This window comes from Nilaparvata lugens, chromosome 2, assembly GCF_014356525.2.
Source record: "Nilaparvata lugens isolate BPH chromosome 2, ASM1435652v1, whole genome shotgun sequence".
NCBI lineage: Eukaryota > Metazoa > Arthropoda > Insecta > Hemiptera > Delphacidae > Nilaparvata > Nilaparvata lugens.
The window spans coordinates 5,799,786-5,822,450 of record NC_052505.1 but is presented as its reverse complement, the minus strand read 5'-3'; the positions used below and the strand labels follow the sequence as shown (position 1 = coordinate 5,822,450).

The window sequence follows — 22,665 nt, the reverse complement described above, 5'->3', positions numbered from 1 at the left end:
AATCGGTTTTCAAGTCCGAGGCCGTAGGCCAAGGACTAGAAAAGATTGAGAGCCGGAAAAACATTTTTGCCCATGGTGAGAACGTTATTTTTCGCCACACAGAAAAATAAACAATATAAATATGAGAATAATTGTTTATTAGGCACTTCCGAAAGCAAAACAGGAAGGTCATAGCTCTAGCAAATCTGAGGTATTCTGAATATCAGGAAATTGTCCAAGTATTTTTATTTTTTTATTCTGATTTGTCTAAATAACCTTAAAGATTATGTTCAATTATGTAAGAGGTTGAGTTTATACTTTTTATTCTTCCAAATGACGATAAGATGATATTATTATAAATGTTTTGATTCTTGAATAATAAACACAAATAATGAAAAGTTTTTTGTTCAGCTGTTTTAGCACACTTGAAATTTGGCCATTCTGAATGTCAACGTCAACAATGCTTGTTCGGAAGTTTAGGTTAGAAGTTCTATCCTACTCTGAAAATCGAATTTGAATAGTTTATAATATCTTATCTGTATTTTATTCATCCAAATAAAATGATAGTATCTTATTGCAGAATACTTATTCAATTCTAAAAGCATAAACTGATTCCGTTTCATAAACCATTTTGTAAACACGTTCACATCAAATCAGAATCAGCTGACTTCAAGGTTATTTTACAGCCCTAGGGCCGTAAAACTTTTACCGGCCTGGTCAGAAAACAATCATTTTCGGCCTCCATATGACGCACGTAAACCAGCTCATTACATCCAAGTGGGGCGAAAACAGCATTATTAATTTGAAAGAGATTCCAGTTGTAGTGAGAGGTGGTAAGTAATTGAAAAGTTGGTAGTGAGGATACACTGAAAATTATACAAGGGTTGAAATTGGAGAGAATTCTTCTCAGTTTCTCTGCCTTTTGTATGTGAGTTCAGAGAAGAATCTTCAGGTACTCCAAAAGCTTCAAAAGTCAACAATTTGCTAGCATTTCTAATTTTTTTCTTGAAGAGAGCACTTGTACCCTCTTGAGAGGTGGGGGGGGGCTGTGATGATCGGTGGAGTATTCCACGCCTCGCCACTGGATATATCGGTTTCAGCTATCCTCTATAGAAGGCTGAGACTCGGCAACGTTGTTCTCCTATCTTTCTCCACTGCCATTATAACGTGGATCTGCTATAGCCTAGTGAGGTGCCCTATGTTTTCTGATTTGAGCCAACAGTCTTGTCGAGGTATACAAATAGTATTGTTGAACATGATAATAGGGTAATGGTTCTCCTTTCAACCATTTCCTTGGATAAAATAAGAGATATTCACAAATTCATGGTGAACGCTTTGAGATTGGGTAACGGTAACTATATTTTAGAAAAAACCAACCCACATGGAGCGTTATTTCCAGGCGTTTTTAGAGTCGGCAGCGCAGGAAGCTCTCCAATTGGCTGATTAACAGCTGATCCCCGAACGCCAACAAAATCAGCCAATCAGAGAGCTTCTTCGTCCACCGCCAGTGCAAAAACGCTCCATGTGGCTTAGCCCTAAAGCCTGTTTTTCATTGATAGAGCTAGTAGTAGAGTTCCCTGGGCAAGTACTAACTATCTTGTGAGCTCTCCCAATGAAAACGTTCATGGTAGAGTAGAGCCATGGTAGAGAGTAGAGTGGGATAACACCGTGGGATAGTACTCTACCACTTGCCTTCCCCCACCACTGCTTCTCACTCTACTCTACCACTACTATGCTAATGAAAACAGTCTCGAGCTAGTAGAGTAGAGTCGTGTAGAGTAGAGTTCTGTTCACTAGACAACACACTTTACCTATTATTCTCAATTGTAGTGAAAACAGTCTCTCGACCAAGTAGAGTAGAGTTAGCTCGGTAAAGTTAGTATGTCAATTACTCGACCACTAACTCTACTAGTGAAATCCAGACTTCAGGCTTCTGAACAAATACAGAGTAACCCAGAATAACAGGAACTTCTAAAAACACCATAATATATTAGTGGGAAGGGCAAAAATGATTTTATTCAAACTAATGTGAAGTTCAAGGCTTGTCATTTGAGAATTGTTAATAACATCTATCACTTTTTGACAGTTAGTTCATTGAAACTGTTTATGTTATAATTGTATTAGAATATATTTATTTATTCAAATGACTTTCTCCTGAATGAATACATTGTTCAAATCTGTGTTGACGATTCCTCATTGATCGCTCCAATATCTCATCTGGGATATTACGGATTTCATTTTGAATTTATTTTAATTTTTGATGAATTCAAATTATTGATCAAATCAACACTGCACGGCAGTTAATGGCAACAGTGCGAGTGAGTATTGTTTGGTAACCGTGTAACCTCATGATTAGGTTGCGTTTCCTGATCCCATGGATCTAACTTACGTGGTGGTTGCATTTTCTGTCTGTGGAGCTATCTCAAATCAAACGTTTTCACAACTCGACCAATAACTGTTGATGAAACAGACAATTCAGAATGTAATTATCAATATCCAGTTGAAATGTTGCAGCAATCGTTCAGGAATCTCAACATAGATTTATTCATGCAGGAGGAAGCCATTTTAATGAAGTGCTTTTCCATTCACTCCTCTCCCCGGAGATCCGAATGGGGAACTAATCCGGAATATTTCTTTTGCGACATCATCATTCTTGGTTGTGGTGGGTTTCTACTGCCGGATGCCCATAATGAAGCCATTAAGACACCTTAATTAAGTAATTGTCAAAAAGTGATAGGTGTTATTAATAATTCTCAAATGGCAAGTATTGAACGTTACATTAGTTTGAATCAAATCATATTTCCCTTCCCACTTTTGTTTTATGGCGTTTTTAAAAGATCCCGTTATTCTGGGTCACCCGTTGGAATGATTATTTATTAATTGAATCTACATTGCAGCTTGGAATGTCTTCGCATGAGAATGCGACACCTATTCGTATCCTGCACAACTCGGCTGGCCACCTGAGCGGACCGGCTCGCTCCCTGGGAGGTGTTGTCGTCGGCTACCTGGGTGTCAGAGTCTTCACACCGCGACCCGTCGCTAAGATGATCGAGAACGTTGGCGGCTGCTCTGTGCTTCTCGGTCAGTTCCTCCTCATCTCTTCCCAACAGTTTCTTTTGAATTTCCTCTGCTCCTTTTAGGGCCGGTTTCCGAGCTCGGGATTTGGCTAAGTCCTAGACTTCAAACAGCTGGAGTAAGAAAATTGGCTTTCCAAAACGGGGCGTAGTCGCAGCTTTTATAACAGTAGTCGTAGTTTTTGTTATCTCATTTCTATAATTGGAAGCGTTTTTCCTTGACGAAATTAGACATTCCTAAATAATTCAAAATAGCATAAACTTTACACTATTTTCGCTTTATTTTATTTTGTGTTCAATTTTCTAGTTTTTCGAAATTTAATTCAAACGTGACTATGACAATGACTGCGACTACGCCCAATTTTCTGACTCCAGCTGTTTAAAGTCTAGAACTTAGCTAAATCCCGAGCTCGGAAACCGGCCCTAAATATCTTGTTGATTAGAGGCTACTTAGATTTAAAGGTTTTGTTTACCCACCTCATAGACTTAGTCTGCTGGAGAGAGGCCCGTTTTATATGTAAATATTCTATTCAATTTCATCTCACATAAGAGAAATTGAGGGCTTGAAGGAGTTCAAAAAAACATTCAGGGAATTCCTTATTCTATTGTGTCCTTACAGATTAGCAGACTTCCTTGTTGGTTAATGTTTGATTAATGTATCTTATGTGAAATCTGTTGTGTTGACATATGAAGGATATTAGTAATATATTAGATTACACTTTAACGTGTCATATACTGCCGGAGAGTTGCTCCCTTAATGCAGTTTCATATGACGAACAGGTGAATTAAAGTGAAGTTAATTTGTATTGTGTGCTACCATAGAGGAGAGAATAGAATAGAATCGAACTAGAAAAATCTTGGAAAGAATGAAGATAAGTCAAGAAATTACTCATAATTTAGAATTGTAACAAAAAGCTTACAGTAACCAACGAATACATTAAGGGCCGATGTCCGAGCTCGGGATTCAGCTAAGTTTTAGACTTTGAACAGCTAGAGTCAGAAAATTGGCTTTCCGAAACGGGGCGTAGTAGCATTTTTGACCGAGTGAAGTGAGGTCTAACATTCAATTCTACGGTTTTGCATTTCTCATGTTTTTATGTTTATATGTTCCGCATTTACTTCCAATTTATTTCCATCTGAATACATAAAAGCTTAACGCAATCAATACTTTATGTAATAGAAAGAAAAAGAAAAATCGTAGTACCCTTTTTTGAAATATTTAATCACAACATGTTTAGGACATTGATGCCATTTTCAAGTGATATGAAATAAATAAATACTGCTAGAAGATTCTTATTTTGATCATATGTTAGTGTATTCATATGATTTTATGAACTAATACTATAAATATTGTGGATTTAAATTCGCATGATTCTATCAAAATTGGGTTATTGGTGTCTAATTGGATTAAGTTTATTATTAGACACCAATAACCCCATTCTTGATAGAATCATGCGAATTTAAATCCACTATTTATAGTATTAGTTCATAAAATCATATGAATACACTAACATATTATGATCAAAATAAGAATCTTCTAGCAGTATTTATTTCATATCACTTGAAAATGGCATCAATGTCCGAAACATAATTATTGTGATTAAATATTTCAAAAAAGGGTAAAAGATTTTTATTTTTCTTTCTATTTCTTCAAAAGTAGCCCTATACAGAAAAGAGATAAATACTTTATGTAGTATGAAATGATTTATAGACAAGGACAGAAAACTATAGTGTGGTCCACGTTATAATGGCAGTATTTGATTAATATTGGTGTTGCTATCTTTGTCTATCATTGACAACAAAAAAGATAGCGCTATCTTTCTATAGCTCCACAACGTTGTCAAATCCGTTTTTAACAATGTAGAAACATAATCATTAAGGCAGACGATGTTCTCCTATCTTTATCTACTGGCATTATAACGTGGACCTCACTATAGCGTGAGAATCAAATTTTAAATTGCAAATCAAGTGCAAGCAATTCAATTCAATTTCTTCCATAAAAAATACATCAATATTAGACTATTGGTCCGTGTGTGGAGGAAGAATTCCTATCTATTATAACTGTAAAATAAAAAATCCTGCAGAATTCTGCTTTAATATTATTCTTACTTAATTATTACAATAATGGAAATATATTATTTAAAAAAAAAGAAATATAAATCATTAATAAAATCTTTTTTTTTAATAAACAGAGCATGATGTCGTGGGCTTTTTATTAAAGATTATTATAGTACAGTATTATGTTGGAGTACCTATCTCCTGAATTTTTTTAATTACTTATAATGTTCAGAGTTCAACCTAGCGCCGCAGTGCAGGATGGTTTCTCACAGCTTGGCGTTGTTGTCATTTGAGATGGGTGTCTGGCTTGGAAGTGTTTCGGCCGCATTGCAGGATGACTGTTAACAGTTGCCGGAAGATCAACAGCTGGGTTTTTTTCGTTATTTTTCGTGATAGAGAAATTCTGATTGCAGATTCGTTCTCAGCGACCCCAAGTTTAGCCTGAAGGCTCAGAATGTCAACAATATTTTTAAATAATTAAAAATCATCATGAAAAGTCATTAATATGGTAGTACACCACGTTTCTGGATACTTTTCACTGGTGACTGGAGTTATTATTGACACACAAAAATAAAAATAGTCGTGAGAAAGAAAACTGCTGATGAACGCGAATAAGACCGTCACTCCATTGTTCTATTGTCTCGGCTGCTTGGCTGAGCCTGGCTGGATGGATCAAATAACCGACTGGATTGATCTTTCGTCTGTCCGCTAGGCGGAACTACGCCGACCATTGCTGGGTGGAAGATGTTACTGCGGCCGCTCGCATTCCCACCAACGCTGCTATTACTTGCTATCTCAGCGCCTAGTCCGAGTCAGACAAGCATCCAGCCTGCACTGCGGAGCTAGGTTAACAGCGTTTGAATCAGGATCTACAGATAAGCCTATTGTGATTCGTTTTGTTTAATGTCAACAAAATTATTCTTATTCAATGATTGTTATAAAATTGATTGCAGGTCTAATAGCAATGGCTCAGGACGTTGAAAGCCTGTACGCCGGTGTGAAAGCTCTGGTGTGCGTTGTGAGAGGTAATAAGAACGTGCAGCAAGAAATGGACCGCAGGCGAGGATATCAGACCCTGGCAATGTTGCTGCGAAGGAAACGCCATCTGTTGAACTCGCACATCCTGCATCTGGCGTTCAGCCTCGTCGGCACTGTGGACAGCGGCAGGGAGAGCTCGTCTATTCCGAACCCCACCCCGTTCCAGGACCTTCTCTGTGATCTGGAGGTAAGTGAGTCACAAAGTTAGTAGACAGAAGGTTGGTCACTCATCTATTGACATGCAATTGGAGTGGGGGAACTGCAGCCGTGATGTAGGCTGTAGAACAGAGTAGGCAAAATATTGCATTCTTGAAAATCATACGGTAACTTCTCTGTGATCTGGAGGTAAGTTAAGCTAGGATTACACTATGTAGCAGAGCTATATAGCAGAGCTACATGTACAGAGCCCATATTTACTGGAACTTTTTTCTATTTCTATGTGAAAACTACCTCAAGAGGTTTGTCGGTCTATTTTAGAAATACTCTGTATAACCACAGAGTGGTTATATAACCACAACCTAACCACAGAGAAAAGTTAGCTTAAGAAGATAGCTCATGGTACAGGGCGTTTGTGTTCAAAATTTCACTGTTAACTCAAGTCCCATAGTGAGATCTACGTTATAATGGCAGTGGATAAAGATAGAAGAACAGTGTTGCCTTTTCTCTGTCTTAAATTATATTTCTACATTGTCAAAAACAGATTTGGCATCTTCGCGGAGTCAGAAAAGGATAGAACTATATGCTTTGTCGAATGATAGGCAAGGATAGCAACATCAAAGTTAATCAAATACTGTCATTATAACGTGGACCTCACTATAGAAGTTCTTCTTCGTGAAGCTATGTGACGCTGGTAGTCTCTCATACTGTGTCGTTCTTAAGCTAGGTTTACACTATGTAGCAGAGCTACATGTAGCACAGCTATATAGCTCTGCTACAAGCTCAAAAGTGACACTTGAGATCTGCTATATAGCCCAGCTATATAGCAGTTTTAAGCCTATTTCTCAGCTATATAGAAGAAAATGAGCTATCCAAAATTTTCGGTAAACATCAAAGAGAATCTGAGCTATATGTAGCTCTACTACATGTCAATTTTTGTTTATATCAGAGCTAGATGTAGCTGCTCTGTCCTTGAAGGAAGGCTTCCGCAGCTGTTTAGTGCCTGCTGGGTTTACACCAGATTATACTGTACTCATTTGTTGTCAGAGTGCCAGTGGGCTACTGCGCGTTGCGAACGAATTTCATAAGTCAAGTCATCTCTATCTTCCTCATTTATAGGTCTTTCAAAAGGTCACCACTCTATAGTTTCCTAGCCTGAAGTGAGGGCCTTAACCAGTATCTTCTTTCTCTTCTCTGAGCTGAAAATATCACAGTAGCTGCGGCGAAAGCAGCGGCTGCTGCAAGAACTACCTTCTTCTTCGGCATCTGGCTGGGAAGTTGTAACCGATCTCCTGGTGACAAATGATTTTGTCGGAGAAGGCTTAGTTGTTGAAATTGTGCTAGACCCTGAGATCTGCGGATTTTTATCTGATCAATAATGTGATCCTAATTCTAGTGGTTTGAGGGTCTTGGAATTAAAAACATAGATATGCGGTTGACTGACTGCTCTTATAATAATGAGAATAAAACAGAGAATATTACAAAATACATGGATAATCGAATAATCAATCTGTCTTTAAGAGACCAAGTATAATACGTTTTTAAGAGACCAAACATAATACGTCTTTATGAGACCAAATACTCGTGTCTTTAAGAGACCAAATTTACGGGGGCACATCTGATATTGTAGTGGGGGGTATCAAGTACTTATCTAAGATCTGTCGTCTTCGAGTCCGGAGTCCAAAGGGTGATGGGTGAGGATGAAGGGTGATGGCCTCCAGGCATCGGGCTAGTGGCGTCAGATCGAAGATCGTCTTTCCGCCCCGCACGGCAAGGTCAGATGTCCGATATCACCGGCCATCTCGGTCGGCGAATTTGTAAGCCCTCGTTTGACAGCAAGGCATATTTACAGCACGATCCTCGAATGAGTATTCAAGAATACACACACACAAAAAAACCTGCAACAACAAGTCAGAACTACTTAGTAATGCTAGAATAAATAACATACTAAATATTGCATTCAATGAATGATTTCTCAAGAAATCATCTAATGAATACAATACATACAATTTACATTAAATATAAAATTAGAGGAATATTATAAGTATTAATATTGTAGAATTTGAAATCTATAATGAATTGGATTATGAAAAGAAGTTACTAGTTGAAAGAATGAAGAACAGTTACAGAGAAATTACAAAATCACAATTACAAAATTCCAGAGATATAAATGACTGTACTAATAAAATAATGAAATATACTCCATTTAGTATCACTTCCTTTTACATTAGTATATTGTCATACATCTCAGATGTAAGACTACAAAATTGAGTTATAAAATATTTGAAAACGAAGAATTGTTAAATCAGGGGTTGTTATCTGTAATATCAAAATTATTAAAATAAAGACAATACAACAATACTATAAAATATTCATTACTCACCCTTAAATGGGTTTTCGACTGTCACTAATCCATAGCCTACAATAATAATAAAGTGCAGCAGTCAACCGCTCTGAATGGAAATAACTATGCCATTAATAATTTGATATAAAGATTAGCGATTTCTTACTGATGGGATAAATGATTCCCAATAATATAATTTTAGTCTCCGGGAGAGAACCAAAAACAAGACGAATATGTCATGATTAAATCAGCTCAGAAAATAATGTCTTCACTCTACAGAATCTAAAATCGGTCTCCTGTTCAGGTCTCCAAGTCGACCGAACCAGGCTCAAAAATAGGTATCAGGGCTGGTACTATTATGCATTGAAAAATACCAAATTACAAAGGACGTGGTGAGGACGACAATAATTTCCCTCAATAGAATGAGAAAGGAATACAACTAACAAAGACAGAATACAGGAAAATTCCCTCGATCAAAGTAGAAGACTCAGCAACAGAATGGACGTTCAACTGATTTTTTATGATGATTTTGCGTTTACAACAATTCTAAGTACTCTAGAAAAACGTTTGAAAACAATAGAGGAAATATCAGAATTTAATTACGTAATGCGCGGAATGACATCATGAAACTACTCTGATACCGTGAGAAAATCACAACGTTAATCCAGCACTCTAATAAAATATTATCTTGGAAAAGTTATAATTTCGAAAAAATAAATAAATTTTGGCACAAAGTGAGCAGTGAATACTGGTTTATTTCAAACTATATGTAGCTCTGCTACAAGTCATGGCATCAAAGTTAGTTATAGTAGAGCTACATCTAGCAGAGCAACATAAAATTAGTGTTGAATCTACTTATAGCAGTGCTACATCTAGCAGAGCTATTTGTAGCTGACAGAGCTATATGTAGCTCAAATTTTAAATAGCTCTGCTATAAAGCAGAGCTATATAGCTCTACAGCTACATAGTGTAAACGTAGCTTAAGTCACTAAGTTAGTAGACAGAAGGTTGGTCACTCATCTATTGTATTTAAGTTGACATGCAATTGGAGTGGGGGAACTGCAGCCGTGATATACGCTGTAGTACAGAGTAGGCAAAATATCGCATTCTTGAAAATCATACGGTAACGTATAGTGTCATATTATATAAATTATATAACACAAACATATTCTTTGCTTTCTGTTTCTGCTTTACAATAATATTATCAAAACATTTTAACAATACAAGCATTTTGCCATTTAAAATCAAAAACCTAACCTCCTAACCTACCCTATCAAACCCCTGAGGTTTCTTCATCTTCTAGGTCGTGTTGTGTATTTTTTAGTTTGGCTGTACAAATCTGCTTGTGAATTTCGGGGATGAGATATTTTTATTTTTGTAGTACAGTTTTAGAACATGTGCTCGATACCAGCATCAAGTATTCAGTGCATTTATATTTATATGAATGCAATGTATCGGATTTATCGTTTTTTTTGCAATGCATTGGTATGCAGTATATTAGTGATATCAGATAACATAGGTTAGACCATCCGTTTTTTCTAAAGTTTGTCTAAATTTTCTAATAATCCTATGTATTTATTTCATTGCAAACTTGGAACTTATCATTTATAAATAAATATTATTTTTATTGCATTTATATTACCGATTGGAAGCATATTCTGAACGTACAATGAATTTGGTACAACGTTTTGGAAGGGGAATTGATTATATTCTAATAGACACATATAGATAGTTTTGAAAACATTTATTCATATTTACAGATACTTTGATTCGATTTGGCTAGCAATTAGAAATAGATAGTGACGAATGCGTTTGTGTGCGTTCAGGTGTGGCACGAAGCGCCCGGCGAACTGCAGCGCTCGCTGCTGGAGCATTTGTACGAACTGGTGGCCGAGTCAAGTGAGAAGCGCGCCAACCTGCGCCTGGTGCGCGCCATGCAGCTGGTGCAGCGCCTGCTGCGCATTGTGCCGACTGTCCAGGCGCCGGCCACACGCCAAGTGTTGCTCAGCCTGTTGGGCGCCATGCTTGCCAACCAGCCGCAGCCGCAGGATTTGCTTGCGTCTGTATTTCTAATAGTTTTTTATTAGTAGTTTACGTCACTTGTTTGGTAACAATATAAGGCCACTAGACCTGGAAGAAAGTCCCCTGAAAATGTCAGCCTTTTTTGTGTTATGTACAGAGCTGTAAAAAATATTGTAACACAATTCTGAACAATTTTGTTTCCTATCCAGTTTCTCAACCTTCTAAATTCAAAATTCTTAGTTTCTTTTTTTTGAGTGAAAAAGGACTAAATTTCAAAAAAGTGGAATCATAACCTCATTCTGGACTTTTAAAATAATATTATCTAAATTTGGGAGAGAAATAGTACAAGGAGTATCCTCAGTTTTTCTCTCCCATTCAGTGCTTCCTTGTAAAAATTAGAATAATAAATAATAATCCTCTCAGTTAATAATAATATTATATTTATGAATAAATAAATAATTATATTTGGATAGGCTACCACACTCACCTATGCTCTATTTCATTGAAAGTTCATTAATAGTTTTTAATGTTAAAAGATCTATTTTTTCAGTTGTTTTCTGTTGTTAGTGAGATGTAAGCCTGGTTTTCATTAGTAGAGTTAGTGGTCGAGTTCCCTGGGCAAGTACTAACTATCTTGTGAACTCTCCCAATGAAAACGTTCATGGAGGAGTACTAGTTTTTAGTAGAGTAGAGTGGGATAGCACTGTAGGATAGTACTCTACCACTTGCCTTCCCTCACCACCGCTTCTCATTCTACTCTACCACTACTATGCTAATGAAAACGGTCTCGAGCTAGTAGAGTAGAGTCGTGCCGTGGGCTATCAATGTTAAGAAGTATTTATTTATCTATTTAATCATTCAGAATTGCACAACTTACAGAAAAGTACCAGAGGCTCACACCCAAAACGGTTCCAATTCTAATTTATCAAACAGTCCAAATGTAGCTAGGTTATTTGTGTCACTTCAACATTCTTCAGTTACACACTCAATTTACAATTCAAAACAGACGAAAATCATTTTTTAATTTAAAAATACTTTTAAGTTGAATTAAATTAATTACAAATATTCTGAAAATTTCAAACTTTTCAAAAACTATAAAATTTATAGTATTATTGACCGAGCGAAGTGAGGTCTAAGATTCAAGTCGACGGTTTGGCATTTCTCTTAATGTTTATATGTTGCGCATTTACGGCGACACGCGGTAATAGATTTTCATGAAATTTGACAGGTATATTCCTTTTTAAATTGCGCGTAGACGTATATACAATGTTTTTTGGAAATTTTGCATTTCAAGGATAATATAAAAGGAAAAAGGAGCATCCTTCATACGCCAATATTAGAGTAAAAAAATCAGACTATAGAATAATTATTCATCATAAATCAGCTGACAAGTGATTACACAGATGTGTGGAGAAGCCAGTCTATTGCTGTATTTCCATAAAGGTCTATAGTTTAAATCAGGTACTTGTGGATGAGAATACTTCGTGAGTTCTACTGTTCACAGAACTACTAGTTTATTAAAATTGATTAAAAAGTGTTGATTTACTAAAGTGTTAATAAGTGTTTAAGTCTTAATTTATTAAAAAGTATTGACATTTTGAAGGTTAGTTCTGTTTACTAGACAACACACTTCTCCCACTATTCTCAATTGTAGTGAAAACACTTACTCGACCAAGTGAGTAGAGTAGAGTTAGTATGCCAGTTACTCGACCACTAACTCTACTATAGTGAGGTCCATGTTATAATGGCAGTGGATGAAGATAGAAGAACAGCGTTGTCTGTTCTCTGCCTTAATAATATTTCTACATTGTCAAAAACAGATTTGCCAACGATGCGGAGCTAGAACTAAATAGTACTTCCTGCTTTGTCGAATGATAGACAAGGATAGCAACATCAAAGTTAATCAAATACTGTCATTATATCGTGGACCTCACTATAGTGTAAACCAGGCTGTAGCATAGCCACCTCTAATACAAGGCCGCGGCCTACGATATTGCAACGTCGCAGTGTAGGCCTAGAATCTAATACATGATTGGTGAAAAAGATCAGATGGTATTTTTTAAAATCTCTTTTACCAATCATGTATTAGATTCTAGGCCTACACTGCGACGTTGCAATATCGTGGGCCGCGGCCTTGTATTAGAGGTGGGTATGGCTGTAGTGATATTTATCCATAATGAAACACTGGAATGTTTTCTAGAAATGTCACGAATTTATTGAAAAATTAAAAAATTAATAAATTAATCTATTGTTGTAGGTTTGGGCAGTTTGTAGCGTCGACTCTGCCCAGTTCGATCACCAACGAGAAAAGCATCATTCTGCAGGAACAAAACGTATGCAAGCCAGCTGATCAAGAAGTGGAGGCATGCGACAGCACCATCAACTCAATATTGCTGCGTAATCGATGCCTTCAGCTGCTGCATGGGCTGCTTTTCACGCCTAGGAATGCTGTCAATGTTCAGTAAGTTTTACCATAGAGAAACGATAGCATAAGTAGATATCCCATGGTATAGGGCGTTTATGTCGTAACTTTTACTGTTATCCCAAGCCGATAGTTCACGTAGTTCTTTCCTATGCAGCTGTGTGATGCTGGTAGTCTCTCAAATTGTGCAGTTCATACACTATCACCCCAACAAAACAGTAAAAATTGACAATAATCGACAGTAATCGGCTTGAGATAACAGTATAAGTTGCGACATAAATTCCCTATACCATGGGATATCTACTCACGCTATTGTTTCTCTGTGGTTTTACACTCATAGCCCAGTGTAAGCACAGATGTGACACTTCCACTAAATATGTAAACTATAGTGAGGTCCACGTTATAATGGCAGTGTAGAAAGATAGGAGAAAAACGTTGCCAAGTCTCTCCATTTTGCCACTGAGTGTACACAGCTGTTACTCAATTTAGCCCATTAAATTTGATCTAATAGTAATTATAATATCCTTGATAAAATGATCAATTTAATGTCAAATCAATCAAGAATATTTATTTTTTCATAATTTGATTCAAAAATTTGCTTTCATAACTCAGATCAGATTTTATTTTTGTACAAACCTGAAATGGCGGCTAATTTAAAAAGCTGTGATACACCAATCTGTGAGATCCCGAGTTCAATCCCTCTCATAACCAAAAGTTTTTTAATCAGATCACTCCCGTGTTATCGGATGGGCACGTTAAACTGTCGGTCCCGGCTGAAGTATGACAGTCGTAAGGCCCATTGACGGCTTAAATTATATATTCAGGCGGTGGGACCTTCCCGCAAGGGACTCCCCACCAACAAAAGCCATACGAATTTACTTTTTTACACCAATCTGAATTTCAAAACAACAGAAATTGAGTTATTTGGTAGGTATTCTATACCAAATTCTTTTAAAGATAATATAAAAATAGAAATCCTATTAGAAATAAGTAATTACAATGGAAATAATTCTGAAATAACATTTCAATATTATTTGTACCGGTACGAGTAGGTCTAACCTATACGTGTAGGCTAACTGAAGCATGGATGAAGTCTAGGATGTTTAGTTATCTACTTTTCAAATGTCATTTCAGGTATTTTTTAACTTGTGTTTCTTATATGGTAATGTCTTAAAGTTATTTAATTGTTCCGAAAATACATTTAAATCAATTATACGACTTGTGTACTGAAGTATTTTTATAGAATGAAGAAAAAAATGGCGGCTGACAATTGTTTGTCTACTTTTGTACAGTCACTGTCAAAAGTGAAAATAAAATATTCTAGAAAACAGACATTGCGAAGCTAGAGAGAGATAGTGCTATCTGCTTTGTTGTATGATAGAAAAGGACAGCAACAGTATTGTCAATCCTACACTGCTATTATAACGTGGACCTCACTATAGCGAGGAGCACCTCTACCGAATATGTAACGGGGGAAAGAACCTATATGTTATAGTCTTGGTGGTTATAAAGATAAAACAAAAGGTGAACAATCTACTATATAATTTATTGAATCATCTATATAATAAGAGAGAGTAGGGTTGTGTTTGTTCGTGTGTTCGTTTGTTCGCATCAAAACGGGAATGATTTAGATCTCCAAATTTTGAACATAGATTCTAAAAATATCAATCTCGTGCACCTGGAAGCCCAAATTTCAATTTTCCTTCTAGATTTTTCAGAATTAATGTTAAAATTCATCTTTGCTACCGTAGGCTACATGAAGTTCCATAGCCAAAAGTGTGTCTTTTTAAGACTACAATTTACGAACGTTTATGTAGCGCAGCGGTAAAACGCTTGCTTACGGAGTGATGGTTCCTCGGTTCGAATCCCCGATGTTTTCCCATCTTTTTTGTTCTTAATTTTTTCCCTCGAAACGTATTATTATCAATTATTTTTTGAAGGAATTTGTTTTCATTACTATTGAACTTGGATTTTATCACTAGTACAAATAAATTGGACATAGTCTTCATTCTGTAGGCCTATAATTGAATTTTATAAGAAAAACATGAATAGATCACAATAAAATAAGTAGTAATTTATATTCTTCAGTTATAATGTACAATCAGACACGAATTCCCAGTGAAACGAGTATTTTAGGTATTTTGTTTGGAATTGGGAAAACAAAAGGCTGCCTGATTCAAATTGAGGAGGATCCTAATCGAACTAAAATTTATTGATGTATTGGAAAAATCAATATGATTCTGTGAGGCTTCCAAGTATTATGTATTCTTCAGTTTTCTATACTATAATAAAGGAAAGAACTGGCTTATACACGTAAGGAATAGGGAATTATGTTTGACGCATCATCACGTCTGAAATATACTCAACTGATTAATTTGAAATTTTGCATATAGATTCTTCATTAACCGAGGATGATTATTATAGGCCTATTTTCAAATTTCGATTTTTTATTACGTCAAGCTTTCATTTTGCAGTTTTAAAATAGACCCTTGCAAAGCACGGGTTACCTACTAGTTATCAATAAAATATTATACACATAAAGAATTTCGGTTTTGAATAAACGATCAAAATTTCTGATTAGAAGAAAACAATATCAAGGGCTACTCGCTTTGCTGCATTGAATCAATTTTTGTGGTAATAAAAAATATAAAAGAAAAACTCAAAAGCATAACACCTACCTTTCCGAAGATGGTTTCCTGCTTGGCAATCACTGATAATTATTCGCGACGTTAATTATTAAAAATTGTTAAAAATCAAAATAACTGATCTAGTGAAATGGGTTCAGATCCCGTCTTATTCAATAATACAATTCTCTTAAACTGCCCGAACTGCGACAGGAAAACTGTATTATAAAACAAGAGCTAAATCTATCCTTTTCGCCAGAACAGCCGGACAATAAAGTCAGTCCTATCAAAACGAACTATGCCCCAAAAGATTATTTTTGGGTATAAATAAACTATCAGTCAATGCCAAACATGAAAGTCACCTCGAACACATGATAATATTTTTCTATCTATCGCACAAGCACACGTTTGCTATTAAAAACAGAGAGAAGCTACCGTAAATATCACGCAGCAACAAATAAACAATATTTCTGACCATGAAAGATGACTGTTCAAATGAATTTAACTTTATTACTCTAAAACCCTGATAAATATATTGTTATATATAATTATGTTCCATTATGACCAGGTGACACTAGTCAATGAAGGTCCAAAAAAGCAGTTTCGATCCGAAAATTAAATAAAATCTGAATTTCCCACCATCGTAGAACCCTCCCCGAGGGTCATTCTCCCAAAAGTACCAAGAAATCCCCTTAGGAGCTTTCCCCACAGCCCCTTAAAACATGGAAAATGCAGGTAATCACGGGAAATTAATTATCTCTATAACCATTGATCGGAAACAGTTCTTTTATACGTTATTCGATTCGTTACATTATGGACTACAATATTCGTTCTATTCATTTTTTCAATAAAATGAACAGTTTTCTTGATAAAATGAAATATGTTTAATAATTTAGGGGGTTTGCGATTTGATATTTTTTTTGTTTTCTTCGATTAACTTCGAAGCAAATATTTTAAATAAAAATAAGCCAAATAATTAATTTAGCCACTTTCATTGCGAACCCATTGATGTATATTTTTATGTATTTGCGATTCGATTTGACGCCGTGGAAGGGGAAACTGTCGACCGGTTCGGCGCGGCTGACTTGCCTCGCCATAGTAAACTATTCATTTTTTCAATAAAACGAACAGTATACAATGACAATATACTAGGGTCATTTCATTTTCAACTTCCGATCACATATAATTTGCCACAGACAAGAGATAGGAGGGTGATTTTCACAGAGCTGAGAAGCTTGTCATCTCCACCAAACGCCCTGTGATCGGTGCGGCCGTCAATTATAGACCCAAAGACACGGACGCCTTATTCAGTTCTTTGAATCTTGGGACTAGATACGAGGGTGAATCAAATGAAAACCTTAAAAATGTTCTAAAGTTCCGAGAAGTTGTAGGATTGATTCGCTAGTTTGCAGGGATGTTCCTTGAAGCATAGAGGAACGATAGCATAAGTAGATATCCCATGGTATAGGGCGTTTATGTCGCAACTTTTACTGTTATCACAAGCCGATAGTTCACGTAGTTCTTTCCCATGCAGCTGTGTGACGCTGGTAGTCTCTCAAATTGTGCTGTTCATACACTCTCACCCCAACAAAACAGTAAAAATTGACAATAATCGACAGTAATCGGCTTGAGATAACAGTAAAAGCTGCGACATAAATTCCCTATACCATGGGATATCTACTTACGCTATTGTTTCTCTATGGTTGAAGCTTACACAATGACTACCAGGTGCGTTAGTGACCTTGCTATACACAATTAGCAGTGACTTCAGTTACAATATGGCTGCCCCATTATCAATATGCACCGAGTTAGATCAGCGATGAGTCATTCGTTTCTTGAGCAGTAAAGGTGTCAAACCAATGGAAGTTCATCGCAGGATGACAGTACAGTATGGTGATTCATGTTAGTCCAGAAACAAACATTACTATCAACCAGAAACAAAAAAAGGAAATGCACCACAGCTCATCGCCAAAATCAAAAACATTCCGAACCCAGCGATCAGCAGGATAACTCTTGCTGACTCCCTTCTGCGATGTAAATGGAGTAATTTTGGAGCATCACATTGACAGGGGAATGACAGTAAACATTAATATTCTTATTCAAATCTCTTGAAAAATCAACTTCAGGCCAGTAATCAGGAGTGAACTGTGAGGAATTGTCACTTTAGGTGTGTTGTTACAGTATGACAACGCCCGACCACATACAAATGTTTACTATTCACTAAAGTTAGAGGCGGACAAGTACTGATTTGAGAAGCATTTGAATGAAGGTAATAACAATCACGGCTTAATGGAGTTGGATTTACGTTGCATCTTAGATGAGGAGATTTAAAGTGCATTAATTTTCATGTTGATTTATGTCACGGGACTATCTCAGAATTCTGTTGTAATCAAATTGGATCAGTTGCTCTCCTATAGTGAGGTCCACGTTATAATGGCAGTGTTAGATTAGCAATGGTATTGCTATCCTTGTCTATCATTCAACAAAGCGGATAACGCTATCTCTTTCTCGCTTTGCTCTGTTGCCAGATCGTCTTTTAACAATGTAGAACTAATAATTAACAAATTATTTCATCTCAATCAGTAAATTCTTTATGAAATTATTGAAAAATATAATTTCTTACTTAATAAAATATAATTGATTATTTTAAACTAGAATGAACAGTTAATATTAGGGGCAATATCGGGGCACCGAGCTTCGCTCGTTATTTATTTATTGATAAACAGAACTCAATTCTTTAAAATGATTGAGGAAGGACTAACAGACACAGCCCAAAACTGATTCTTACCCGAATTTTGATTTATACACTATAAATATTCCAAAAAGTAGGTTAAAATGTTCCATACACTTGAATTCAGGTCAAATTTTCAGTCCAAACATTTGAAAACAGAAAAGTTCTAATTTATATTGTTTGCAAACCAAATTGAATAACAAAATAACACTCACTAAACACTTGAATCTGTAAAATAATTATTAACTTTTAAAATTATGATATACTCTAATTTAGAATGATATACCATGTCATGTCAACAAATCAGATTATTTTGATCAAGTCTATTAAAATTTCTAGGTCATATTTCTCGTGAGATACGGTAAGCTGATTGATTATAAATTATCTGATCTCCCACCCAGGCACACGCATCTTCTGTTATCGACAGACGACGAAATTATCATCTGTTTCTCCAAGGATGAATAATTGTTATCTTTTCATGTCCTTCAGCGAGTTTTCCCAGGGATGAGACCTAGTGCAAACGAATTTTTATCATAAACCTACTATGTTTCGAATTTCGTAAAAATTGTTAGAGCCGTTTTCGAGATCCATTGGACATAAATAACCAGATATAAATCAATATAAATAAATATAAATAACCAAGTATAAATCAATATAAATAAATATAAATAACCAAGTATAAACAGATATACAGATATACCATCTGTAGAAAGCATTGACAAGACAGAGGATCAGCAACGTTTTTCTCCTATATTTCTTCACTGCCATTATAACGTGGACCTCACTATAGTTTAAAATTGCTATGTCCATTAATCAGAGCTGAAATGTTTTTGTGTTTAAGATTCTGTGAAGCTGTGGTAAGTGTGCTGGGAATGGACTGGACGATGCTGTTTATGCTGGGCCACCTGCACCCGACCACAGTGGTTTGGGGCCTTAGAATAATGGTGGTGCTCGGCTCGGTCACCGCTCTGCTGCAGAAGTTCCGCGAGGGCAACATGTGTCACGGCGGCTGGCTCAAGGACACCGAAGTCGTGTCTCATCTGCGCATGGGTGTCGTTCTAGGTGCGTCTCATATTCAAATTCAAATGATTCATTTCATCCGTTTACAATATGTAAAGAATTCTGCATTGTTAGCATACACAATTCAACATATTATATACAAATATTGGGGACCGAGCTTCGCTCTGGAGTACAAAAGCATAAAAAATTTATCACGAAAGAAGAAATTATAATAGCATTCATACAGAAATGTTCTATCTAATCACAGTTAATTGAGATTAATTCCCAGAGGAATGCAAAAATTCCCCTCACAAAGGCCCAGTCACACAAAAGCCGGTTAAATTTTTTTCCTGATTAACTTCACTTCTGATGAACCAAATCAGAGCAGACCATTTCAAAATGATTGATCAACTGGAATTAATCAGGATTAAAAATAGCCCGGCTTTTTTGCAGCCGGCACTTAGTACCGGATTGAATGATTACAAAAGTTCAACAGCTGAGTCATAATTTTGACACAGTCCACACACATGAACTCGCTCACTCACTTCCATCACCAACAGACAACGAAATAATTATTATTAGCTGTTTTTTCCAAGGATGAATAATAATTAGCCTTTAAATGTTCTTCAGTGAGTTTTCCCAGGGATGAGACCTAGTTTAATCGAATCTTCATATTATAAACCTACTATGCTCTGAATTTAGTGAGAATCGTTAGTCATTTTCGAGATCCGGTGAAATACAAACATATAAACATCTAAATATATGAACATATAAACAGAAGTTGCTCGTTTAATAGTATAGGATTATATAAATCACAAATTTATAAAATCTATATAAATAAAAATCGAGCCACAAATGTTGACATCCAATAACTTCTTTTTTATGTGTTCACCGAATTCGATAATTTTTTTTAGTTGTGTTCGTTATGTTCAGGACCAAGTTTATGACCTATCAAATTCATAATCCGACTCCAGGAATCTTTCCTACGATATTTCATAGTTTACATGTGATCCTTATGAGAGAAGATTTGTGAGATGGCCACACACAGAAATAAAAATCAGCTGTTATAATCATTGCGTCAAACAACAGCCGTCGGTAGATAGTAGACAAGAGTGTGTGCTGCTCCATAACCGCCGATGTATTTTATTCTAGAAGCCCCGACTAAAAACAAAATGACTGTTCTGTGTGTAACCATCCAGCGGTGCGGCCTCAGGTTAAAGACCTACATGCTCTAAAGACATTGCTTTGTTTCGAATAATTGTGCTGTTTTTGGTGTTCAGAATTAATTTATTTTTAGTAAATTATTTATTCTGCAGTTGGAAAATTATCTATATAAATAAAATCCCGCATCGCACCTCCTCAGGTGTGAGATGCATTAAACTATTTGGCGGTACGAAGTTCGCCGGGACAGCTAGTACATAATAAGACACTAAGAGCCGGTTTCCGAGCTCGGGATTTAGCCAAGTTCTAGACTTCAAACAGCTGGAGTCAGAAAATTGGCTTTAAAAACGGGGCGTAGTCGATTTCAACTTTCAGCTTTTCAACTTTTCTAATATTCTTCATTCCCCATTGGGCCTAAGGCCTATAGCAACAAAATTACACAGAAAAAAAAACGGCAGAGCAGACGACAAAACAGGCAACAGCACGCATTGGTTGACAAGAGTGTGGATGCCGGGTGGTTTGCCAGCGCTCGCTTTCATTGGCATTCGCTTGGCTGGCCTTCGCTCGACAAAAATCGGAGCGATGACAAGCGAAGGCCAATGAAGGCGAGCGCTGTTAAAGCATCCATCCACACTCTGACGCTCGTCTTAATTTGTACGCATTGGGCCTGAGTGTGGATACGACATAAGAATGGCACAGTATGAGAGACTACATACATAGAGCTCACATTTTACAATTCAATCAAAAGTGAAAAGTAAAATCATACCTCATTCTTTTTTCGAAACTTTTATTCATCAAAATTTGGGAATAATACAGTTTTGGGCTATGCCTGTTGTCTTCTCCCAATCATATTATATTATAATTATGATTTGTGATTGTCAATGGAATAAATAAATACAATATTCATTTATTCATTTATACAATAAGTACATTATCAAAATGATATTTATTTTTGATTTTCTTCAAATATTCAATCAAGTAGTCGCTCACTTTAGAATGGGAGATGTCTTGGTGGGGCTCAAATTTTACTATGCAATAATTAACATATCCTTTATTCAACCACCCGATAAGCATCAGATAAATTATACTTCGATTCAATTCTTTAAAATGATTGGGGAAGTCCTGTTATTTATTGTTTACATTATATATGTATATGTTGTATGTGTATGCAAATAACGATTGTGACGTTGTCTATTGCTTTTTTTAAAGTCTAATGACAATAAAATATTATTATTATTATTATTATTACTAATATGCACAGCCCAAAACTGTTTCTTACCCGAATTTTCATTTATACACTATAAATAGTTGAGTGATAAATTATTAATTAATTAAGCTGTACGTTAGTTGAATATACCTTGTGAGAGGTATGGAATGAGGATAAACGTCAGGAAGACAAAGTGCATGAGAATTGGTGCAGGGAAAGCAAGAATGGGGAATGCTGTACTGGAGGGTGAACAGTTGGAACAGGTATCACCTTTCAAGTATTTAGGAAGCATAATGGAAGAGGATATGAAATGCAACAAAGAAATCAAAGTAAGAATTGCTATGGCAAAAACAGCATTCAATAAGAAAAAAGAGAATTCTTTGTAGCCAACTGGACAAGACACTAAGGAAAAGGCTAATAAAGTGCTATGTTTGGAGTGTGGCACTGTATGGTGCAGAAACTTGGACGCTGAGAAAGGAGAATAAGAGGAGGCTTGAGGCATTGGAAATGTGGATATGGAGAAGGATGGAGGGGATCAGTTGGAGGGATAAAGTTACAAACGAGGAGGTGTTGAGGAGGGTTGGGGAAAGAAGGAGTCTGCTGGATGTGATAAAGGGAAGAAAGAGGAGATGGCTAGGACATTGGATGAGACGGCAATGCTTGTTGGTGGATGCCATGGAGGGGACCATTCAGGGAAGAAGTGGAAGAGGGAGAAGAAGATACAGAATGTTGGACGACATCAAGGAGGGGATGAGCTACTATGCAACGAAGCGACTGGCAGAGAATAGAAGAGAGTGGAGGGCTGCTGCCATATAGAAGAACCTGCTTACGAGCAGAAAACCACATCATC

At 36.3% G+C, this 22,665-nt stretch overlaps 1 protein-coding gene across 1 annotated transcript in view; it reads left to right on the top strand.

Moving 5' to 3' along the window:
• The window catches only part of LOC111059210 (WD repeat and FYVE domain-containing protein 3), a 172,814-nt gene that overhangs the window by 68,823 nt on the left and 81,326 nt on the right, over window positions 1-22,665 (top strand). Inside the window, exons 25-29 of the mRNA XM_039419973.1 lie at window positions 2,877-3,060; window positions 6,065-6,336; window positions 10,476-10,708; window positions 12,929-13,132; window positions 19,290-19,510. Of these exons, the coding sequence (XP_039275907.1) occupies window positions 2,877-3,060; window positions 6,065-6,336; window positions 10,476-10,708; window positions 12,929-13,132; window positions 19,290-19,510 (1,114 nt within the window). The remainder of the gene's footprint in view (window positions 1-2,876; window positions 3,061-6,064; window positions 6,337-10,475; window positions 10,709-12,928; window positions 13,133-19,289; window positions 19,511-22,665) is intronic.